Source organism: Chroicocephalus ridibundus, chromosome Z (genome assembly GCF_963924245.1).
Source record: "Chroicocephalus ridibundus chromosome Z, bChrRid1.1, whole genome shotgun sequence".
In the NCBI taxonomy this organism is placed as follows: domain Eukaryota; kingdom Metazoa; phylum Chordata; class Aves; order Charadriiformes; family Laridae; genus Chroicocephalus; species Chroicocephalus ridibundus.
This window is the reverse complement of record NC_086316.1, coordinates 174,916-197,071: the sequence shown is the minus strand read 5'-3', so window position 1 is coordinate 197,071 and position 22,156 is coordinate 174,916. Positions and strand designations below refer to the sequence as shown.

Genomic DNA, 22,156 nt, shown 5'->3' with positions numbered 1-22,156 from the left:
TCCATGGGCGAGGAGAATGAAGAGCCTCGTGCTTCCTCTCGCAGCCTGGCCAGACCCCCCCCGTGGTGCCCAGCGCCTGGCATCGCCCCTCTCACCCCAGCACATCGCCCGGCTGCGCTGCCGGGGGCCGCAGAGCCAGGAGGCAGCAAGGGCGCTGCTGCAGCCGGACGGAAGAGAAGAGCCTTGGAGAAACGCCCAGGACAGTAACCGGGCGTAACGTGCCTGAACTGCTCGATTCGCTGCTTGTTAATGTACAGCACAGGAAGGTTTCTGGCAGGGGTAAAAGGAAGTGCACAAGCCCACACCTCTGAGAGCCACAGTGTACCGTTTTCTCCAGCTCTCATCCCATATAAAAGCTGAGCAGGGTGCTGCATAATAATCCAAAATACTTCTTAAGTGACGAGAGGGAAGGGCAGCAGCTGGCAGTGTCCCAAGCCTGTTGCAGGGAGGGAGCTGAAACACAGAGAAAAGCCTGTGCTTGGGAATTACAGTTCATCTAGTACGTTCTGTACTTCTCTTTCTGTCCCACAACAAGTGTTCTTTTTGCTGAATTCTCTGCTTGAATTTCTCTTTATGTTAAATGAGCCATACTCTGAAAGCAATAATGGCTATTGGAAGATGTTCATTAATTAGTTATTGATGCTGGCCAGTTAAAGGAAGACCTTTGCTTCATGCCTCAGAGAGTATCTGACACGTTTATCAATACGTTTTGATTCACAAGCCTTGCTGATCACCGTGTGCCTGCCCATCAGAAGCAGAAAGTGTTTGGGAAGTTTCTAACGAGACCTCTGCTGACCAAGGAAAGGTTTGTAGCCGTGGTGGAAACAGGAAGGGTGTGGGCTCCTGGGCATCTCAACTGGCTGGAAAGTTCCCAATTGACATAACAGAAACCAGAAGGATTTACTTTGCTGTGAAAACCTTGGCTGTATGAAATGGGCACATGTCCATGCAGTTAGTTTGACGGTCTGTATGATTTTTGAGACCTGTTAGTTTGACACTAAAGATTCTGGTATTGGTGAAGTTACTGTCATGCTGATGGATGTTGACTAAATATTTGAGAAGTTATTGTGACCCCTAATGATGTGAGAAATAGTTAAGTGTAAATGAACTGGTATCCGAGCACTCGTATTACATTCCCCAAGTATATTAAGAAATAGACGCGAGCTTGTAAATAAGGCTGCTGAAGTGACCAAAGCACATTTCAGGTGTCATATCTTGGAATTTCTCCAAGACGACAATCATTTTGCTCTGCCAGCCACAGAAATCATCAGTATGTCCTTACTGAAATGATTTTGCTTTCTAAAGATAGATACTTAAAAAATTGTAAATGATAAAATGCTAACCTCATCTCTCTGACCCTGCTTAAAGGAACCTGTAGTTTTTTAGGCAAGTCTGAGTGTGTCTGGTCAGAGCTGAACCTACTGACAGCAAAGGAGAGGTAGGCCTCGCCGCATCTCCATCTGAGGCCAAAAATACCTCTTAACAGGAATTCTTGCTCACTAAGTCCTGGATATACGGCACACCAGCAACCACCACTCAACTTTGTGGCACCAGCAGCCGCAGAGCAGGCCGGTGCGGGGAGCTGCAGCAGCCTCCGGGGCAGAGGAGCTGTGCTGAGCCTCCAGGTCACCGCAGCGTCTTCCCACGAGGGACTCGGAGACCAACAATGCAATGGATTATGTATTTTACAGATGTCATGTAGATATCAACATTATTTCAGTAGCAACCACAATAATAAGCTCTTACAAAGAGTATATTCTACTGGGAACAAAATTGTTACTGAGTAAAGTACAGGCTTTTACAATTAGTTTTTGCTAAGAACAAGTATTTCTTCACAGGCCGTCATAGAGCAATAATCCCTTGGCAGGTGCCTTTTGGGTGACCTGTCCTGGTGGTTAGATGGCTGGTGGTGCTGTTGCACAAGGAGGGGAAGCAGCATTTCACGCCCGCAGATTGATTTCTCTGCTCCCCGCGCCATCGGCTGGAGGCAGAGCCCCGAGCCCAGCAGGGAGGAGGCGCGGGAGGAGGGACGGTGGCCTGTCGTGTGTCCTCCTCTCAGCCCCTTGCGAGGGCTGGCCCCCTCGCGAGGAGCAAAGGAGGTAAAACTGCTGCAGAGGCGAGAGCATTCGCTGCAGAAGTTCAGCACGCGCAGTACCAACATTTCCAAGGTTTAACAACCCCCACCAGGGCCACAGCCCTCCCTGGGCGTCCTGAGCAGGGGATGCTTCTCGCGCGTCGCAGCGTTCTGCAGGGCTGACTCTCGGAAGAGATGCTCCAGGGCTGACCAAGGGAGACTGCATCAGCTGCAACAAGGCTGGCAGCCACCGACGGCAGTGAGCTGCAGCGGCAGAGGCGACCGGCGAGGACTGAGCAGGCGGCCCAGCCTCTGTGAAAGCTTTCCCACAGGAAACTGCCAGCGTCTTTCCAAGACCGTTTTCTGCAGCAGGAATGGCCAAGCCTTCAGAAGCAATTCCACAGCGTAAGTAAACACGGGGCCTCAGCTAAGCATCCGCTCCTGCACAGTTACAAAGACGTAGTATCGACGTATGGCTATGACCAACTGACACTTCACATTAGTTCAGAGTCATTCCTTTCTATAGGAAGCTCCAGACTGAACTTATTTTCATATATTATTAAGGAGAATCAAGAGAGCACAATATTATATTTAAATTACAGATTGCTGCTTTTATGCCTTTTCAAAATCTACTGAACTACCCTGTCTATTCAAGACATGCATGATGCTATCATGTCAAGCAATTCGGTCTCATCAGCACAAATACATTTTATTAAGCAAGTTAACAAACCAGCCTCTGTTAGGTGCTTTGCACTGCAGACCTGGAGGGTCACGGATGGGCATTCAGAGGTTGTTACCAAAAATAATTGCACAGCCACTTACCCAGCACCTGTGCAGCTGCAAAGTGAACTCATCAGGGAACGGATACAGCTGGAAAGAATGTAAATAATCTCCATGCACAAGGAGAGATGGTCCCAGAATGCCAAGGTTTCCCAGCCTGCATCCGACGCGGGAGGTGCAGGCAACGCGCCCCTTCCCATCAAGGCTGCGGCAGGAGCAAGAATCGCTGCAAGGTCAGCCAAGCCGCAGGGCATCTCAAATGGTCTGCATGAAACATCTTCAGTGTCACCTCCCGCAGAGAGAGAGCCAGAAGAGCCCAGCACACCGAGGCGGTGGCTCCAGGGGACACTAAAGCACCCTGAGCCTGGTGACAGACACCATGGCAAAGTCCAGCCACGCTCTGATGGTCCCAACAGCTCACAAAGCATCGACAGGGCAACACCATCCTTCGAGGCTTCATACTGGCTCAAATAGAGACCCCCTTCTTGTTGATTAGATACCACACGTCCTCTCCAAATTGGCAAAGCCTCAGCGTGAGGCAGATGGCGGCCACAGGCAGCACTGTGTGCTTGGCCTCATTTGACAAAAACGCCTGCGTGTGCGCCTACGTTTCCACGGGATTATTTAGCACTGCCAAGCGATCCAGTGACACAGAGAGCCCCATCAGCTAACACACAAGCATCACTTGTTCAGCCAACCCCTTAGATGCTGTTGGCAGGCCGCAGGGTAACATCAGCAAGTAAATCAAGTCAGACACAGCAGCACAAAAATGTAGAGTTTATTTTCAGATGTTTCAGAATACTAACACACTGACATCTTCACATGAGATCTCACTGTAGCATTTGTAAAGTTAATTTTTTACAAAAGTCCAGGCAATAAGCTCTTTGACAATGATAGCAGGCTTTGAGATGAGATACTCCCATTTCACGGCAGGGGAGAGCTAAGGGGAGAAACCGTTCTGAGATATTGCTTCATACTGGAAGACTAGGGGAGCAGCACGCCGGCCACAGGCTGCTGGGTTTGCAGTGCGCTCCTCCAGATGCACCCGATGCCAGTGAAGAAAGAAATCTAAAGCTGCTGCTTCCAAAAATGCTCCAAGCTGAATTTTTTCTTAAAGAAAGAGGACAGAAGTCCTTCCGCACAAGGTGTGATATTTCACAATGACATTGAATTTTTTATAAAAACAGATCAAAAGTATAGTTAAATATGTTTATCTGTTCATATTAGTACTTAATTACTCTAATCTCCTTACTCTCACAGATGCTTTATTCCTATGCGTCATAAGAATTCAAGGAATTCAGATGTGCTCTAGGAAACAGACAGAAAATGTAAAAAACCGTCTATTTTTAAAACAAAACACTAGAAATGCAAAGAAGATGAAACAATCTAATAAGGCAACACAAGAAAATATTAAAGTACAAAATACTGCATTTTATTGATGTTTCAGTAAGATTGTTTAGTATAGCTCAATGCTGTTAGTCCCCTGATATCAAAATTATTATCAAACAAAATGTGGCGTATCCTAATGCTTTAAAAAAATGCAGCACATTTCCTTAATGCTTATAAAATCAAGAGCCAGAAACGCAACCACTAAATAAATCCTATAACAAAATCTTAGCACTTTAAAGGCATGAATCCAATCATTCACTGTGTTTCCAGGTTTCTGTTTACCTTGCATGATCAAGTGACACATTGACTGACATTTGGCTTTTTTTTTTCAATGTGGAGCAATGTAATTAGAGATGAAGACACATTTCTTCATTAGTGGACTACTCTTTCACATAAAGCCAAGCACAGAAAGATGCCCATGTTTCCTTTGGTCTGACAATGGCTGTTTGGTTTCTGCGCTTCAACAATTTTGATAGCTAATCCTGCTAAATGACCTACAGGACTGTGGATTAGGATTTTGTTTTCAGTTTATCCAAATGTTAAGTCCAAGGTGTTTAAGAATGCTATTAGGTAGCACAAACTCCATAAAACTGCTGAACGTCATCACACAGAATTCATTTGCTATACAGAACAAAACAAACAGGGGAAGGCTTGCAAATTTTTTTTATATTAACAGAGAGCTGTTGCTCTGTGACTTAAATACCAGGAAACGCAAATCCTCTCTCTCCTGAACACAACGGACACGCTGTAGCCCTGACCCAGCTCCCAATGGCAGAGCAACATTTATCAGCAGAAGTGCTCCAAAACTGTATTTAGAAACCTAATATGCTGAACGCCAGTAGTTAGTTCACGTGCATCTTTAACAAAGGAAAAAAGAGACTGCAGAGAGTATTAGTTACAACGCTATCAAAGAGGAGGAAATTAAAACAAGATTTACATGATTCACTTGAAGAGTAATGATCACTGAATTTCTGCTATACAAAGCGTACAGTGCTATTTTTTAAATTAAATTTATGCTAGATTTTTTTAATTTACGTGGAAAAGTACATCTATGACACTACTTTAAGTGGAAGGACTGGATTTGATAACTACACTTTATAGAGAGACATAAATATGGCAAATGAGGATCATTCCAGACTGGTTTGATCTGAGGAACAATCCACAGTAGTAAGTAAGTAGAAAGTAAGTGTACAGAGGAGGAAATTAAAGCCTGATGATAAGAGTGTCAGAAAAGGACAATATGCTTACACAATAGCAGGGATCAGACTGAGTATCAGCATCTGGAAACAGCAAGAGACCATCTTACACAGTAAAAAAAGCCATCACAAATTATCTCTCTCCTTCAAAATAACAAAGCAGACAAAGACAAGCTCTTTTCAGACTTCTGTGTATATAGAATTTTAACAGAGGAGATACAAACTGGTTAAAATACGGCTAAGAATAGCACGAACAAGAAACAGTACTTCACTTATCACTTAATACAAGTTTCTACAGAAAAAAATCAGTCAAACATCCAGATCTTGCTGTATTCAAAGTATATATACATCTGGTAGTCCAAAAGTTACTTGTCTTGGATTTAATTTAAGCACCTTCATTACACAGTGTCCTTTACTACAAAACAGCCAAACATACATTCATAACCCTAGAACTATTTTTATAATTAGCATATTTTAAAGCATTATGTCAGACAGGTGCATCCAAAGGCGTTTTTCTCTTTTAAAGATACGCAGTCTGCGTTAGTTACAGCAAACAACTCTTGCATTACTGTCCACACATAATGCGGCAACTTGTTTTACAGGTCATTTATTTAAATGCTGTCACTTTTACAAAATATTTTAGAAAAAAAAAAAAGAGGAAATTTGCACTTCAGTTTCTCACTCTTGAAACCTACTTCATGAGACAACTACGCTCTCACCCCTCTGCCCTGCAAAGGAACCGCTTCGCTTTAGAGATTGTATCCCCATCAGCCCAAGGCCTGAGCGTACGTCACAGTAACGCTTCACACAGCCGCAGCGCACTACTGCAGACCTCCAAGTTCTTCGCTTACAGCTCGTTAAGCCTCACAACACCCCTGTGAGGTAGGTACAGTAATATCCCCAATTGACAGAACCAAGACTTTTGTGTGTGTGGCACAATCACACGCTACGTGTTCACGGACCAACGAGAGCAGCCTCTGAGCCTGCAGCCTTGAAGAAAACAGTGTTCATGTTCCTGTGGTGCTTCAAGGAGCCAGACATCTGCACCGGCGCTCTCCTTCAGGCCCAGGGTGGAGAAGGTTAAAGCAACGTGCTGGGCAGGTTGCTGCTCTGCCACCTCAGGCAGGTTGTCTTGGAGTGTTTATACAGGTGGCTGGACTGGCTGAACCGCTTGCCGCACTTGAGGCAGGCGTAAGGCTTCTCCCCCGTGTGCACACGGATGTGCTTCTTGCAGTCTGTCAAGGTCAAAAACGTCTTGCAGCAGATCTTGCATGCATACTTGCGTGCACCTTCTACAACCAAGACGTTGTGCTCAGATAAGGCCTTCTTGCATTTTGAAAGGACATCTGCAGACGCCCTCGTCAGCTGCGGTGGACCAGGTTGTGACGGATGCCCGTTTTCAAAAGAAGTGGTCCCATTCATGATCAGCTGGGAACCGGATGAGTTGTCTTGCAGCTGCGAGCTCCTGACAGAGGTCACCACAGGCATTTTGGGGGCTATGCGGCGGTAGCCAGGAAAGCTGCTAGCTCCACCTCTTACTGAGCCCATCATTGCCCTTGACAGGGAATGCAAGCCCAAGCCCGACCGTGGGAAATCAATGCTGAACTGCTCCGCTGCCCGGTAACCAGAAGTCTGCACGCAGGGAAGACCCATCACGTCCTGCATTGGTCTAACGAAATGAGAGTCTGCGGGCTCGGTAAATGGATTCTCGACATGAGAGACAGTGGCGGATGAATGGCCACCAGCAGGCCCTGACTCTGGACTCATCAGATAAGAAGCATCACTGTCCATTCTGCAGTCACTGGTGGTATTTGGAATGTTGTCATCACTGTTTTGACTAGCACCGAAGCCACCACCTCTGCTTTTATTTAGAAAATTGGAAATACTGAAAGTAGACTTGTGTTCCAGGTTATTTGACACCTCCATAATATGGATGTCTCCCACCCTATCGGTACTGGACTGTGGGTCAGAAAAGCTACGATCACTGCTCTCAGGACTCAGTTCTATCTTCTCTGCGCTCACTACTCCTCCTTCCACTTCAACAGACTCACTGCCCTCTGCTTGGGAAGTGACATCGCTCACCTCATCTTGAGGCTCTGGGGAACTCAAGGGCTCAGACTTTACCACCACCCTCATGTGCTCTTTTTCATTCAGACTGACCTCTGGATTCTCACATGGGAAGTTGTTCTTCTCAGAGGCAGCCTCCTGGTCAAAGCTCGTTTCCACCTGTGTTGCCTGGGATGCCATGGACATCTGCGAAATGTTTCCTCCGCTGTTGTCAGACTGGCTGGGCACTTGAGCATCTTCCTGAGCACTGAAAGACTGGTCAAACATAATAGTATTATCCTCCTGGTTATCAGCAACCACATCAGCCTTAGAGTTGTCCACAATCTTCAGTGAATCTGGTGAGAAGAAATCTTCCCGTGAATGAACTACTGACTGCCCGCTCTCTGCAGTCACATCGGAAACAGACTCATCCATGGGAGGCCTTATGCGCTGTCTGGCTCTATCTTCAGAAGACTGTTTACGTTTGTGGAGACGACGGATGGGAAAAGTAGTGCGTTGCTCGATGTTACTTCTCATCGAGGAGCTCATAGTATTTGGTTGTTCCTCTGTGCTTGGAGTGGAATTTAAGGCAGAGCTCACGATGCTCAGTCCAAGCTGCTGGAGCATGAAAGACCTCTGCATGCGCGCATTTTGCTCTTGAACTCTATCACTCGGTGGAGACATCGGCAGTGTCCTGGTAGTAAGGTAGTGTTTGCATGCTTTAACAACAGAGTTCAAATGTAAGTGAGAAGCAGCCAGCAAGACATCCATAACGTTGCTCTCCCCAAGCATTAGTGTGGAAGTATACATCATGTCTATCAGAGCAGCAAAAGCTTCTGCTGTCACCACTTCGCTGTCCAGCTGAATCATATTCATAGTCTGATCTCCTTCTGCGACAGTAAACAAAGCTCGGAAATGTGTGCTACATGCTGCCAAAACAGAGCGATGGGCTTTGAAATGCCTGTTCCCCACCACAATGACACAGTCGCAAAGCTGGCCATGAAGCCTCTGGTAGTTGAGCTGCTGAAAGATTTGCTCAAAGTGTCCTGGAAAATCCATGATCCTATAAAACAAAACATAAGAAACGATAATATTAAAAATGGCCAAAGTCGTATTCAGACCACAGTGAGCCCGGGTTTAAAAGTGAAAGATGACAGCTGAAAGCCCGATGAACAATAACTGATCTTAATTTACCACTGCCCCACTGGCACTGTATCAAAACTGGCAATTCTGCGGAGGAGGACAAGGAAGAAAATGCAGGTTCTGCCATGGACCTGACCTAGTGTAACAGCTGCCTCAGCATCCCAAGTGTCACAGGCAGCTCTGCTGCCAACTGAGTAACGCAGGTCATTTCACTGCCATTGGCTCCTGTCCAAACTAAAACACACTCTTCAGTAAAACATTTAATCCTGTTTTTTAAAAAAATCTAATTGTGAATGATCTACTCCAACCTTTGATAAATTGCTCACGTTATTAGATAACCTCCCACTGAAAAGTCTGAACTTTAATTCTCATCTTATTTAATCCAGCTTCACCTTCTGCAAATGACTTTCTGCAGTTTCTCACCTACTGTGCAGAACTGCCATTCAAGCATCTGCTTTCAACGCAGAAAAGAGAGTTAATGGAAAAGAAGGGAGACGCTTCTGCACTGGAGCAAGCAGTCAGTTCTTATGTCAAACTGCCACCTTTAGCTATCCGAAGAGCAATACAATTTTCTTATTCACTATAGTTCAGCAGCTGGCATGCACTGAAAGTCCTCTCTTTTTCCCACAACACAAATAAAACGACAGTAAGACTGAAATGCCTGTCAACGTTACAAGCTGTCTCCACACTTGCTATTCCTTATGAGCCTTCTTGGTCCATAAGGAAGTTATGCGAAGCTTTTGACAAAACGATGCACTACGCAACAAGACAACTAGACAAACTCAGGGGTGTTTTCTTCTTAAATTTCCATCAACAGAACATAAGTCAAATCTTATTAGACTCGCCTTAAGACTGAATAGGTGACTTTTGCGACATCTCTACTTTTTTCTCATGACAAATCAATGCAGCATAAGATCTGGGGAACAGAAAGGTTTCATTTATAGGGCATACACTCACACATATTTGTGTTCACGTTTATTTTTCAATAGCAATACTGTAGTATCACGTGACACAAGACTGTAAAGCAGCTGAAAAAAAAGTTCACACAGAATTATACTTTTGAAGAGGGATCAAGTGTGACTCTACCAATTTAAAATTCTGTCCTCAAATGCACACGTCATGAACAAACTATATGCTGCATTTTCATATGTGCACATGTAGTGGTTTGTCCTCAGACGGCAACAAAGAACCACGTGCCGCTCTCTTAAGTCTTCCCAATACAGGAAAGAATCGGAAGAAAAAGGCAAAACATGAGTTGAGACAAAAGCAGTTTAACAGAACAGCAAAGGGAAAAAGAGAGGAGTATAGCAGACGGGACACCTGACGCCCCGGTCCAAGCCCTGACTTCCAGCCCCCTCCCCCAGCGGTGCAGAGTGGGCATGGCTCCCATGGGATGGAATACCTGTGTCCCTGCCGGAGCCCGGGGAGAATTAACCCTATGCCTGCCGGAACGAGGACAGCACGGTCACAAGCTGTATGAGTAAATTATATGCAAAGCTTCTCATAGTCACGTTGACCAGCAAATAAAAGTTTGCTCAGAAATAATGTTTGTATTTCAAACTCTTTACAGGTGTTGCACTTTATGAAGCGACTTTGCTCAGAAGTTATGCTCAGGCCAAGTACATGCACTCATTCAGAGGAAAACAGATACAGCTGTTGGTGTAGAATGTTAATTACTTTTCAGTTTCGTTCACCTGGATGGACAGAGATTAACTATTTCCTTGGAAGGATCATCAGAAAAAGCAAAACCTCAGATATGCAAAGAGCGGCTCCCAAGATCACAGGCATGGAGCAACAGCAGCACACATCCACAAAAGCTCACTCAGCCCACAGAGCTCGAAGCTCTGAGCTCTCAGTTCCTGCAAGGCAAACAGCGGCACAGGAGGCAGGGCAGACTAGCCACTACCCCCTCCAAGACACGTACTGCTGAAAGACCGTGCTGGTACAGGTCAAAAAGCCAAGCCATACACAGAAGATCACTGATGGACTTACACACTTATACACACATAAGCGGGCAGCTGTAGAAGTAGAAAGACACATGGGCTTCCGGCAGAAACTCAGCTCAAACTAGGAAAGTACTTCTGCAAACTTCCCCCACCTTGGATTATCACCATTAACGTGTCACGGGAAAGCAGGATTCTTGATCCTCTTTTATAAAAAATACACTTCTGTTGAACTAGTTCAGGAGTTATTCTGCAAGCAACATGAGATTAGCTTTCTCATTAGGAAACGATGTTAACGTGTGCTCTGTGTGCCCTCACTCCCTGCACAACCACCCACTTGCTCCCACTCCTCACCCTGCCAGACCAAATGTCCCAGAGGAAGCTCCTGCTGGGGCTGATGGAGGTTTCCCAGTCACACCACCCGACGGCAGAGCAGAAGCACAAGCTGAACACATGACGGGCTCTCCATCCAGCAAGCATTCAAAACTGGGCCCCCGTTTTCTTTTAGGCCCACAGCTACAAACTGTGTTGGACTTAAAATACTCCTCTCCTCAGCCAAAACTTGCCAGTGTCTCCAATAGCTATGGAAGGAATGGGCAGAGTAATTGTGCTCTGTAACACTTCTTGTCATTAAATAAAGTTTTGCTTTGTCAGGGGCAGGAGACTACAGACAGCTATGGGGTAAGAAGGCCTTAGATGCAGATACTCTCCATTTTTAGCTTGTCTTGAGGCTACTATGGACACTACTGTGTGATCAACAGCTACCATTTTCTGACTTGGAGGTTTTTGAAATGCCTTAGGAAGAAAGAGCCTGGACAAACAGGACAAAGGGACCTGCTCAAGGTTGCAGCTTTTGCTGCACTTGGACTAACATCAGGCTACATAAAATAATAAGCAAAAAGATCTGAATTCATGCCAGAAGAGGTAGCAAACTAACATAAAAGCACAAAGACTAAAACCATTAGGTCACAAAAACTCCCACGGAACAGCCGCTGCCAGGTTGGAGCTAATGCAAGAGCAGCTGCTGTCCCCAGTTGAGCGGCAGCTGGCACCCAGGCACCGTGTCCTCCTCCAAGGCACACGATGGACACTTCACAGGTCTTTGCTGGAGAAAGATTTCACCACCTAGCCCACTGGGCAAAGAATCTCTCCAAAGGATACAGTTTTACCTAAACACTGAAAAGCCGAAACTTCTGCTGGTAAAAATCTGTTACCTCCAACTGCAATTGGTTCCTGTGTATTTTAAAAAGAAAAAAAAAAAAAAAAAAGCTTCCAGCAATGGTGAGAGTCCAGGCTTACTGGCAACATCAAAAAATCCCCTAATTTGGCAGCACTACGATGCCTGAATGCCTGAAATAAGCACCATAATGAGATTTAATTAAGTACCATGTCACAGTCCACCCTACCGCTATAAATGAAGTTATGTAATAAACCAGAAGAATTTGAGTTTGCTGCTTTTTTTTTTTTTAATAAGAAATAGGAATACGGATAATAGGTGATTTTATTTCTCTTCACTAACAATGCATATTTAACAGTAAAAATAAGACAACATTTTCAAACAGAAAAAACATTAAACAAACACTAGACAAACTTCGGAATTGCACAGTTTTTATTTCTACACATTTTCTCCGAGAGAAGCATAACACAAAGGAAGGTGAGGAAATGCCTTCTGGGCGCGGTAGGAGGAGGGAGGAACAGGACGGACCCTGAAACTCACTGACCTCAGGCAGCCAGACAAAAGGAAGAGGGGGAGCTTGTGGTAAGAGCCACAGGTCCCAGCAGGAACGTGGCAGAGGCCTGGGCTGCTTTATGAGCAATGCTGTTGCTTTGCTGTCTGCCTTTGCTGCTCGGGCAGCCCTGGTTAAACTCATGGCCGCCCTTGTTCCTGCGAGCACCATGCAGGGATGGCCTCCACTGCAAGGAAAGCTCCCCTCCAGCCAGGCATCTCTGGAAAGTTGAGATGGGGCTGCCAAACAATTCTTCATTTATCTTCTTTTGCTCGCCTCTGAGATGGGTGAGCTGTTATGTCACAGATAATTCTCCGTTCTGGGCTTCACAGGCCTAAACCACAGATCTAGGGGGAATGTGGAGAGGGGGCCAGTGAGGGGCAGGGGGAGCAACAGTGCTCTGGCAAGAGCAGCAAAGAAATTCCTGCTCCATCTGGAGTCCCATCACTATAGCATCCGTGTGCTCTTGGGGGGCCTGGATGTTGGTTGACTTTCTTCTCACTTCACTCCACTCCGCAGTCAGGAGTGACAGGTCCAGGGAACCATTTGATAGTTGTACAGCTATATGCACGGCTGAGCCGCACAGTGTACAACGAGACAGCCCACCAGCAGACACCCCGGAAAACACCAGGCACCCACCACACCAGGAGAGGCAAGGGATCTCCTTTCCCTAAGGACCAGAACTGGAGAACACCACAGAATTACCTACAGTGACTCCAAAATGCAGCAGTGCTGAACCACTATCACCACCACCTACAATGGCAGCCAAGACAGGCGCACTTTCCTGTGCCCCATCTGCAACCATGAACAAAATCGTTCCGCTTCTACCTTCACCGCAGAAAGCACAGGGCCCAGCAGAGACTGCTCCAGCTTCAAGGATCGTCAGAAGCAAGCTGTTTACAAGTACCCAAGCATTTCCCAGTCTGTGCTCTACTTTAGGTCATTTTAGGAAACACACTGTAGAAGATATAAAATACTTGAGAGCTCAGGCATTGCCCTTATCAACCCAACACCAGGAGCTGGTATGCTCCAGAAGGCTATGTAATAAAGCATTCGAACCAATGCCCAGAGAAGACCGGAGGTGGAAAACACCAAACATGAAGACAGGATTTCACATCAGTAAAAAGACTGAACTGGACTCCAGCAAGGAAGATGGCTAACAGGGATGGTCCAAGGTATTTCTGCCCAGGCAGCAATATGTATTTCAACCAGAGAAAACAGGCAAGAGTTGTTGTTTTGACCAATGATTTGGGATTTCAGAATTCAGAGAGAGTCCTTGCTTACAGTCACCAAAAGTAGTCGTATCTGTCATGCACCTGAAACAAGACAAACCCCAGTGTTTCTTCAAATAACAGTAATTTGGCTTGCTACTTAACTTTTACTACACCATAAAAGCTAAATACCTTGAACCAGAATCAACAAACACAGACCTCACAGTGAAGCTGAGATCTTGTACAAGATGAACTGAAAATTATAAAACTAGATTTGAATCATATATACCGCCTCCTATCCACATACCACCTTCATCAAGAGATCAGCTACTTCAGGTTACTAAATACATGCAACACATCTAAGTCATTACCAAAATATATGAGTGGCGCATTTCTGGATACGCACACTCTGTCTGTCTTCCCCTCCTGCTCCAGTGATACCTCACCTTTCAGCGACAGCTGGCCATAAGGCACCTCTGAACTGCCCATGGAATGACAGGGGAACCCCCATCCTTCCCCTATCAAACGACCCGACACCTCCAGCACAGGACGGGTGGCATCCCATCACACAGTGTGCGAATGCCTGTTCGGATGAAGGACAATCCCAACCAAGTAGTGAGTGGTTTCAGTAGCCAGTCTCTGCAGCCTTCATGAGGCTCACAGCCAGCCCCAGTTCACAACCTGGGGACCCATGGAATGTTAGATGAAATCTTTGCTGAATCAGATCCAGTCAGTGGGACTCAGGGGAAGAAGCATCAGTGGCACGAACAGCAGACATCAAGTCCAGCACCTTTTGGAGAGCAGCAGGAAAGGGAACAGCTTACTTTTATAATCAAACAAGTTGCCACAAGAGAACAGAAACTATACCAAATTGTTTAGCTACAAGGAGTTTTACTATAAACACAAACAGTCAGAGCTAGGAAAATTCTAAGCGCAAGCAATGAAAAAACATTCATGAAATCCTGACTGGAAAACAACTGTTCTGCCTGTCCCTGAACTAAGGCCTATGAAATCAAACTAGCAGATCAGAACCAAAGAAATACTCCTTCACGTAACGTAGTAAAGCTATGAACTCCTTGCCACGGGCAAGTACACATGAATTCAAAAGCCATTACATAGATTTGTTGAAGAAAAATCATTTGAGAGCTGTTAAATATTCAGATGCCACCTCTGTCTGGGGAAGGCACTAAACCACAAGTCACTGGAGGCGTAGTTTTATATACACTTACCTCTCTGGCTTTCAATTTTACAGATTGCTTTGCTATTTTCAGAAGAGTTTTTTAGGAGAGAACTGTGGATTTTTTTTCATGTAAGATTGATTTGGTAAAAATGAATAAGGAAGCGGTTTCTTCGTAGCATTTCAATTATACGCTTAAAAAGATAATTAACCTTTGAATAAAAAGTGCACTCAGTAAATATTTAACTTGCCTCTTCACTGCTATAAGAAAGCATACCACAGCAGATCCAACAGCCCAAGAGAGGTGAGGCTGCTGCTGCTAAACGTCCCCAGGTCCCAGCAGGAGAGCCAGGGGAAGATGCATTCCCAGGGGCACAAATGCACAGAGTACACGTAAATGCTACAAGGGACACTCAGCACTCACACAAACACAGGCAAGGCCAGAGGCCCCGTCCCGCTCCCCTCTCTGGCTGCCAGAACATACATACAGGTGCAAGGTGGAGACCTCCAGCAGCTGGCCCTCCCAGTAGCTGCTCCCTGAGTCCCAGTCTCCAGGCACATAGTCCCCGACGCCACAGCCTGATTCCTGCACAGACTGTCACAGGCACACAGAGCCAACCAGGACGCCCCTGCTCCCACAGCTGACCCTGCCATGTCCTTGTCCCTATAGACACAGGCGCTCTCACACCCAGAGCTACCCGTAGGGACCCACAGACCTGTTTGTCTCTAGGGCACTTCACTGGCTGATCCAGGTTGATGTTCGCTGGCCATCAGACACTTGCACACCTGCTCTTGCTCCAGTCAGTGCCTCTAGGACACAGGGACCCTCTGCCTCGTGGCAGCACTCACACCAACACAGAGCCAGGAAGGAGTTTAATAAAGGGCAGGACAGACAGTGCTTACCAGATGCAGGGCATGGCCAGGCAAGAGCACTGACCAGCCAACTGCCTACACGTGACCAGCCCTTCTCATCCCCTTACCCCGCTGTACTTCCACGCTTGTTCCTCCCCAAATCCCCTAAACTCTTCCTTTGCCTCACTTTTGGTTCCTCCCCTAAACAACCCATAATAAGTTCCATGGGATCCCAAACTGATCTTCCCCGCAGCCCACATGTCCTAGAGGTGGGCAGCAACCCCCTTAGTCTGACAGAGCTGCTCTGTGACTCAACATGATGGGTCATGACAGGACACTAGGCAGAGGCTCTGCTGGGACTGCCCTGGCAGGGGCCTGGACAGGGTGCTGCTTCCTCGGAGTCCTTAATTTGGGTTCCTGCCTGCGCCCCTGTGCTCCTCTGGGCCTGTGGAGATATGCCTGTGATGGGCTGGCTCCAGGGATGGGCTTGTGAGCAGCCCCTCAAGGTACTGTTTGAGATCTACCTCCTGACATTGCCTCTCCAAGCGCCCTTGGGGCTGTGCAGAGGAGCTTGATCATGTAACCGTTCATGGTGGCACATAGTAAAATATTCCTTATATATGTGGAGGAAGATAAGGCTTACATTTCTTACACTATGCCTTCCGTGTTAAGAAAGCATCAGGATTAAAAATACCTAACTGGGAAGACAATGTGCAAGTGTTTTGAAATTCTAGGAAAAAATACCAAAAATTTACAATTACACAGCCTGTTTATTAACTTCCCATTACCTATTAACCTCAGAATCTCCCTGTCAACTCCAATCAAATTTAACAAAGAGGAGGTAAGATACTGGACTCCAACATTTTTTCTTTAAGTTAGCGTCTGGTTACAGAAGAAGCCAAATTTATAAGGACTACTTCTCACACAGTCATAATTAATTCCCTTTTTCTCTTAAACAACACAAAACTCCCCAAACCAAAACCAGCCAGCCATCCAGTTTGCACACAGAGCTATGAATGAGGCACTCGTGCTGCCATCTGTGCAGCCAGGCAGGTAGCAGGAGAAGGGATACTAGAGATTTTTCCATAGGGGTTCAGGCTTTGTTTGTGCATATTTCTACTACTTGTAGTGGTATAATTTCTTCACATGGTTTCCTTCTATTTCTTCAACGAATAGTATTGATAATAATATGTAGACTTACAGCCCCTTTTTCCATCAAATCCCTCTGCTCTAGCGCTTAAGCTGCAGCAAGATGGGACAAGGCAAGTATTTAAATACATTTACACTGAAACTACTGCAGAATCAAAACCTTTTCTCTCACTTCTTTAAAAAAAATTAAAGCCAGCCCCCTATAGTGTGAAAAAATAACAACTCTGAATAATGATCTATTTAAAATTGTGTTACTAAGTCCAATAGTAAAGGACACAGTTTAGTTTACACTGCAATCCTGAGCCACTGTCAAGAACTCAAACATACATAATCAAACAAATAGAAAAAATCAAATGCAACCCCAAGTTCCCCACAAAGAAGCCTTTAAAAAGTATGCAAAGTAATTGATTGTGTGTTACTAAAACCAACAACAAAAGCTGCCTCAACTACACTGTTCTGTAGAACGACACCAGAAATCTCACATACAAATATACTACTGAATACTTTTTGACTAGGTACTTGTTTTTTCCGTATCAGATAAAAGAAGGGCAATTTATTACTTGCACCTCAAACCCCTTTCCCAACAATCTGTATTTAAATGCATTTGATAGTTTAGGTACCAGGCCTGAAGGAATCCCTGGCATATAGACAAAACTTGAGAGTGTGCCAATATAATAACTGTTTGCCTCTTAGCTTAAATTACATTTTACAAAACACTACAATACACTTGCACTGTGCTTTATCACTGTGCTTTACATAATGCATCTCATAAAAAGCTCCCCTGAAGCCTGAAACACAAACAAATCTAGACAGGACTCTGTGACACAAGTGTTATTTTAGAAAACACTTTCTGCTATCAGTTATGTGGTTTTTTTAACAAGTTAGCAGGACAGTGGGAAGGTAGAGACAGGAAGAAATGGAAGTCTTCACTTTCTTTGACATCTTCAGCACGTTCGGTCACTTTGAAATACGGACGGTGTGCATTCTCTCCTCTGAGAGTGCTTTCAAACTCAACATATGGAGGAATTTTAGTTAACAGTAGTTAAAATGATTTCTGGACTTGCCCTGTACAACTAAAGCAGGCTCCAGTGTTACATCACTTTTGTGTATGCAACAATACGGTGAATGCCAGCCACAAACAGCATTTTTTGAGTGTGTCTGACAAGCACCTGTAACTAATGACTTCCATGACAGCTGAGCTTACAGCATCTCATTTGATGTTTCCTTAGCCAGGTTTTATATACAGTTCCACTCACACAGTTTATCTCCCTATTGTCAGGGAGGATGAGTTACAACTTGTCTAAGAATCAGAAAGGATAAACTGCACTACAAATGCAGCTGCTGGTTGCATCAGCCCTCCATAGAAGAGTGAGAGATTAGCATATGGCTTAGTATTTTCTCATCATCTGAAAGGTACTGCAAATAGACAGTCCAACCCATGGAAACACTATTAACAAACAGTAACAACATAGCTTGCCAGTTGCAAAGAGCAACAGGATAGGAGCAACAAAAAGCTTCCTAAAAAAAGGGCTAGATTTTTCTTAGACATTCTTAGTTATCTGAAGAAATGGACACTACCTGTGCCATGGCCATCCTCCCTCTTCCTAACATTTCCACTCACCTCCTCCCAGCCCTGTGATGCTTCTCTCAGTCTCCAGATCCTGCAGCACAGTGTGACTTCAGAGGAAGACACACAGGAGGAGACTGAAACGTGACACTCCTGCATTTTGATGTGCCATCTCAGCTTGCCACCAGGCGGGGCGTTTCTTTGTTGTAATTCTACTATTTAACACACCTGTACTGTGTATGTTCTGAACAGACCGAACACTGTTTCCTTGTAATTCCCGGCTCACCCCTTCATCATTTGGGCTTCAAAGTCAAGATCATAGCTTTCATAGGCTGCAGTCTCTCTCAAAAGAGTTGATGATGTGTGCTTTACCAGTCAACTTACAAAAGCACGGTGTTTTCTAAGAATCAATAAGAAACAGAAAAAGATCATGCATTCTATTCTTGATCTTAGGAAGCTAAAAAACTGTATCTAGATATGAGAAAACAGCTGTAACCAAGAGGACTATGGGTTTTTAGTCATTGCACAGTGAAACACCTCAAGAAAGCTGTTTGGGCAATATCACTATTTGATTTATTTACAAAGGGAAAAGCAGAGAATGGTGCTACACAGAACTGGCAGTAACGCCATTTAAAGGCATGGGAAGACAAACTGCCATCAACAAGGATTGATCTGAATTGACAGTTATGTTACCAGTTCAGAAGACCTCTCTTGAGGTTCATGGTACCTTCGCAGTCTCTGTCACTGGCATCATCCTCTCACAAGAACAGCCAGCGCTGCAAAGGAAACTCAGTTGTCAGCCTCTCTTGCCTACCATCACCCCAGTTCAGGAATCAAACCATAAACACCAACAGAACCAAAAGTGGTCTGTGGCCAAGGATCCCACAGGAAAGGGCAGCCACAGACAGCTCGGCGCCAGCATATCATCTTCTTGCTCAGCATGGCAAGCATTTCTAAATCTAGCTCTTCAACTTCACTATTTACCAGAGATTCAAGAATTTTTAAAAACCCCATCCAACAACCTTCCTTGGTGATTCCTTTGCCTAAGCTTTTAACCCAAATGGAACTAGGGTTAACTGCATAATGAATAAATCTACTTTTGCCAGGAAATGGTTTAGATTGAAGAAACAAATATTAGTTTGCCACCACCACAATGGATTCATTAGTATTAAACATCTTCAGCCTAAGCAAATAACTCTATTCACATAACTGATTCAACAGATGACCACTGTACTTCAAAGGAGAACTACTGAATTATCTGCTTCTGACCTTCCCAAACTTGTTTCAAAAACTCATCTTCTAACATTATCATTTTACCCTCAGAAGGGAAAAAAATCTACCTGGACACATTGCACACTTCTGCCAAAACCTGGAATTGTGGAGGGTTGACTAGACACCCGCACAGCCGCTCTCTCACTCCCCATCCTGAGCAAGATGGGGAAGAAAGTCAGATTAAAAGCCTGTGGGTTGAGGAAATAAGGATAGGGAGATCATTCACCAATTACCATCCAAAACACTCAACTTGGAGATTAATTGAATTTATTGTCAATAAATAACAGAGTAGGACAGAAAGAAAGAAAAACAAAACTAAAACCACCTTTCCCCTCCTTCTTCCTAGGCTCAAATTCACTCCCAAATATTCTACCTCCTCTCCAGAGGAGCACAGGGAGATGGGCAATGGGGGTTGTGGTACAGTTCATCACACCGCTCCTTCTTGCTCACACTCATCTCCTGCTCCAGTGTGGGGTCCCTCCCATAGGAGACAATCCCTCACAAACCTCTCCAGCATGGGTCCTTTCCATGGGGTGCAGTCCTCTGGGAACAGACTGCTCCAGCGTGGGTCCCCCATGGGCCCACAGGTCCTGCCAGAAGCCCTGCTCCAGCACAGGCTCTCCACAGGCTACAGCTTCCTCCAGGGTACATCCACCTGCTCTATCATGGACCTCCTTGGTCTTCAGCTGGACAGCCTGCCTCACCATGCTCCTTTCTACAGGGGAATCTCTGCTCTGGTGTCTGGAGCACCTCCTCCCCCTCCATCTTCACTGACTTTGGTGTCTGCAGGGCTGTTTCTCTCACATTTTCTTACTCGTCTCTCCCAGCTGCTGTTGCGCAGTACTTTCTACCCTTCCTTAAATATGTTATCACAGAGGCACCACCACTGCTGCTGACCGGCTCAGCTTTGGCCAGGAGCAGGTCCGTCTTGGAGCCAGCTGGAGTGGGCTCCGTCCAACATGGGTCAGCTTCTGCTGTCTTCTCACAGAAGCCACCCCTGCAGCCACCCTGCTACAAAAACCATGCCACAGAACCCAACACAAGCATGTACTAATGAAGAATTAAAAAGAACACGTTGTCCTAATCACGGTTTAAAAGTCAAGCTAGAGGGTAACAATTTACATGACTTGAGTGTATTATGATGAATTAACTGAACTCCTTCCGGGCAGTTTTTGAAAGGCGGGGGAAGAAATTAAGCAGCTTTTCTCAGTTTGAAATTTAACTTCCTTCTCTGTTTCACACGGACACCACTCCAGGTCTACCTTTTGTTTATAACAGATGGGTTTAAAGCAGAGCACAACACAGTTACCAGCTTAACCACTGCAGCATTTGCCTTCGCTAGCACGACCATAAGAAAACTGGCAGCTAGTGAGGTCACTACCACAGAGATAACAAACACATTCCAGAGAAGCAACTGGTATGGATGCAACTTGTGTTGCAAACAGTGCATGGGACACCTCTCCACCTGTATGCTGTCCTCCAAAGACGAACTGTGATTCAATAATTACAGCCAGTACAAAAAAGTAAAGCCTAATTTGTGTCATCCAAAGATATGCTTCTTTGAAAATTTCAAAGCATTAACTTAGCTGACAGCTAAGAAAGGCTGTTGTTCCTGTGCTCATTCCTGAGTGCGCTGAAGGCACTGTTCTGAAGAGTGGAGTCGTACTTTTTTTTTTCTTTTTACATCACCTGTAATATCCGAGTTCTATGTCCCTCTCAAGCCTCAGGACAGCACCTACATCTTATCCTTACATCGTCAGCAGTTAAAAACACATATGTACCTTAAGCAAAGGTCACGCACACACAACAGAAGGGCTCTTTGGAGATGCCTTGCCGAGCGCGGAGCTTCAGGTCCGGCCCGAGCGACAGCTCTGTTACCCCGGGGCCCGGCAGGGCCGCCCGGCCGCCGCCAGGGCTCTCTGCCCGCCGCTGTGACCCGCCGCCACCAGCCGGCGGACACCCCGAGCCGGCGGGTACCGAGCTGGGACTCCGGGGGGAGCGAGGCCCCGCAGGGAAACCCTGTTCTGCTACGGGCTCTTCACCAGCCCGGCGGCCTCAGCGGTACCTCCGCCCCGCAGCACCACCGGCGGCGGGCCGAGCTGCCGCCGCCTCCCGCCCGGCCCGGGCCTGCCCGCAGCTCGCCGCCCCCTCGGGTGTTCGGGGGGTCCCGGCGGTGTCCCAGCAGGGGCCGGGGAGGGGCGGCACCGGGGAGGGGCGCGCTCTCCATCCCACCCCGCCCACGTCACCCGCCGTCCCCCGCGCGCCGCTGCGCGCCCCCCCCTCCCCGCCCCGGCCTTGTCTGGCGCCGGCACCGCCCGCCGGGCCGGGCCCGCCCCGCCCCCGCCCGCTCACCTGCGGCCCCCGCCCCCCGCTGCCGCTGCTCTCCGGGCGGGCAGCGCCGCGGCGGCGCCCCGGGCGGCGGCAGGGCGGGCTCGGCCGTCCGCCTCCTCCGCCTCGGCCCTGCGGCCCCGCGCCGCCGCTCCGCCCCCGCCCTGCGCTGCGGCGGCCGCACCGGCGGCCGGAAGTGACGCCATCGCGCAGCAGCCCCGCTCAACGCGCGTGGGCTGCCGCCCTGGCCGCCTAGCCTCCAACCAATCAGCGGTCTCATTACTCTTAAGGTAAGGTGCCGC

At 46.6% G+C, this 22,156-nt stretch overlaps 1 protein-coding gene across 2 annotated transcripts; it reads right to left on the bottom strand.

Annotated features, from left to right (window-relative positions):
* Window positions 1-1,736: 1,736 nt before the first annotated feature.
* On the bottom strand, window positions 1,737-22,053 carry ZBTB5 (zinc finger and BTB domain containing 5). Of its 2 annotated transcripts, none has more exons than XM_063319363.1 (2): window positions 21,308-21,691; window positions 1,737-8,548 (listed from the first exon to the last, which is right to left on the bottom strand). In XM_063319363.1, exon 2 carries the CDS (start codon window positions 8,542-8,544, stop codon window positions 6,520-6,522), a length of 2,025 nt encoding a protein of 674 aa, XP_063175433.1. In that variant the 5' UTR covers window positions 8,545-8,548; window positions 21,308-21,691; the 3' UTR covers window positions 1,737-6,519. The 2 variants fall into 2 exon arrangements, with proteins under 2 accessions (XP_063175433.1, XP_063175432.1); XM_063319362.1 differs by lacking the exon at window positions 21,308-21,691 and adding an exon at window positions 21,879-22,053 and having other exon boundaries at window positions 1,738-8,548.
* Between the last annotated feature and the right edge of the window lie 103 nt (window positions 22,054-22,156).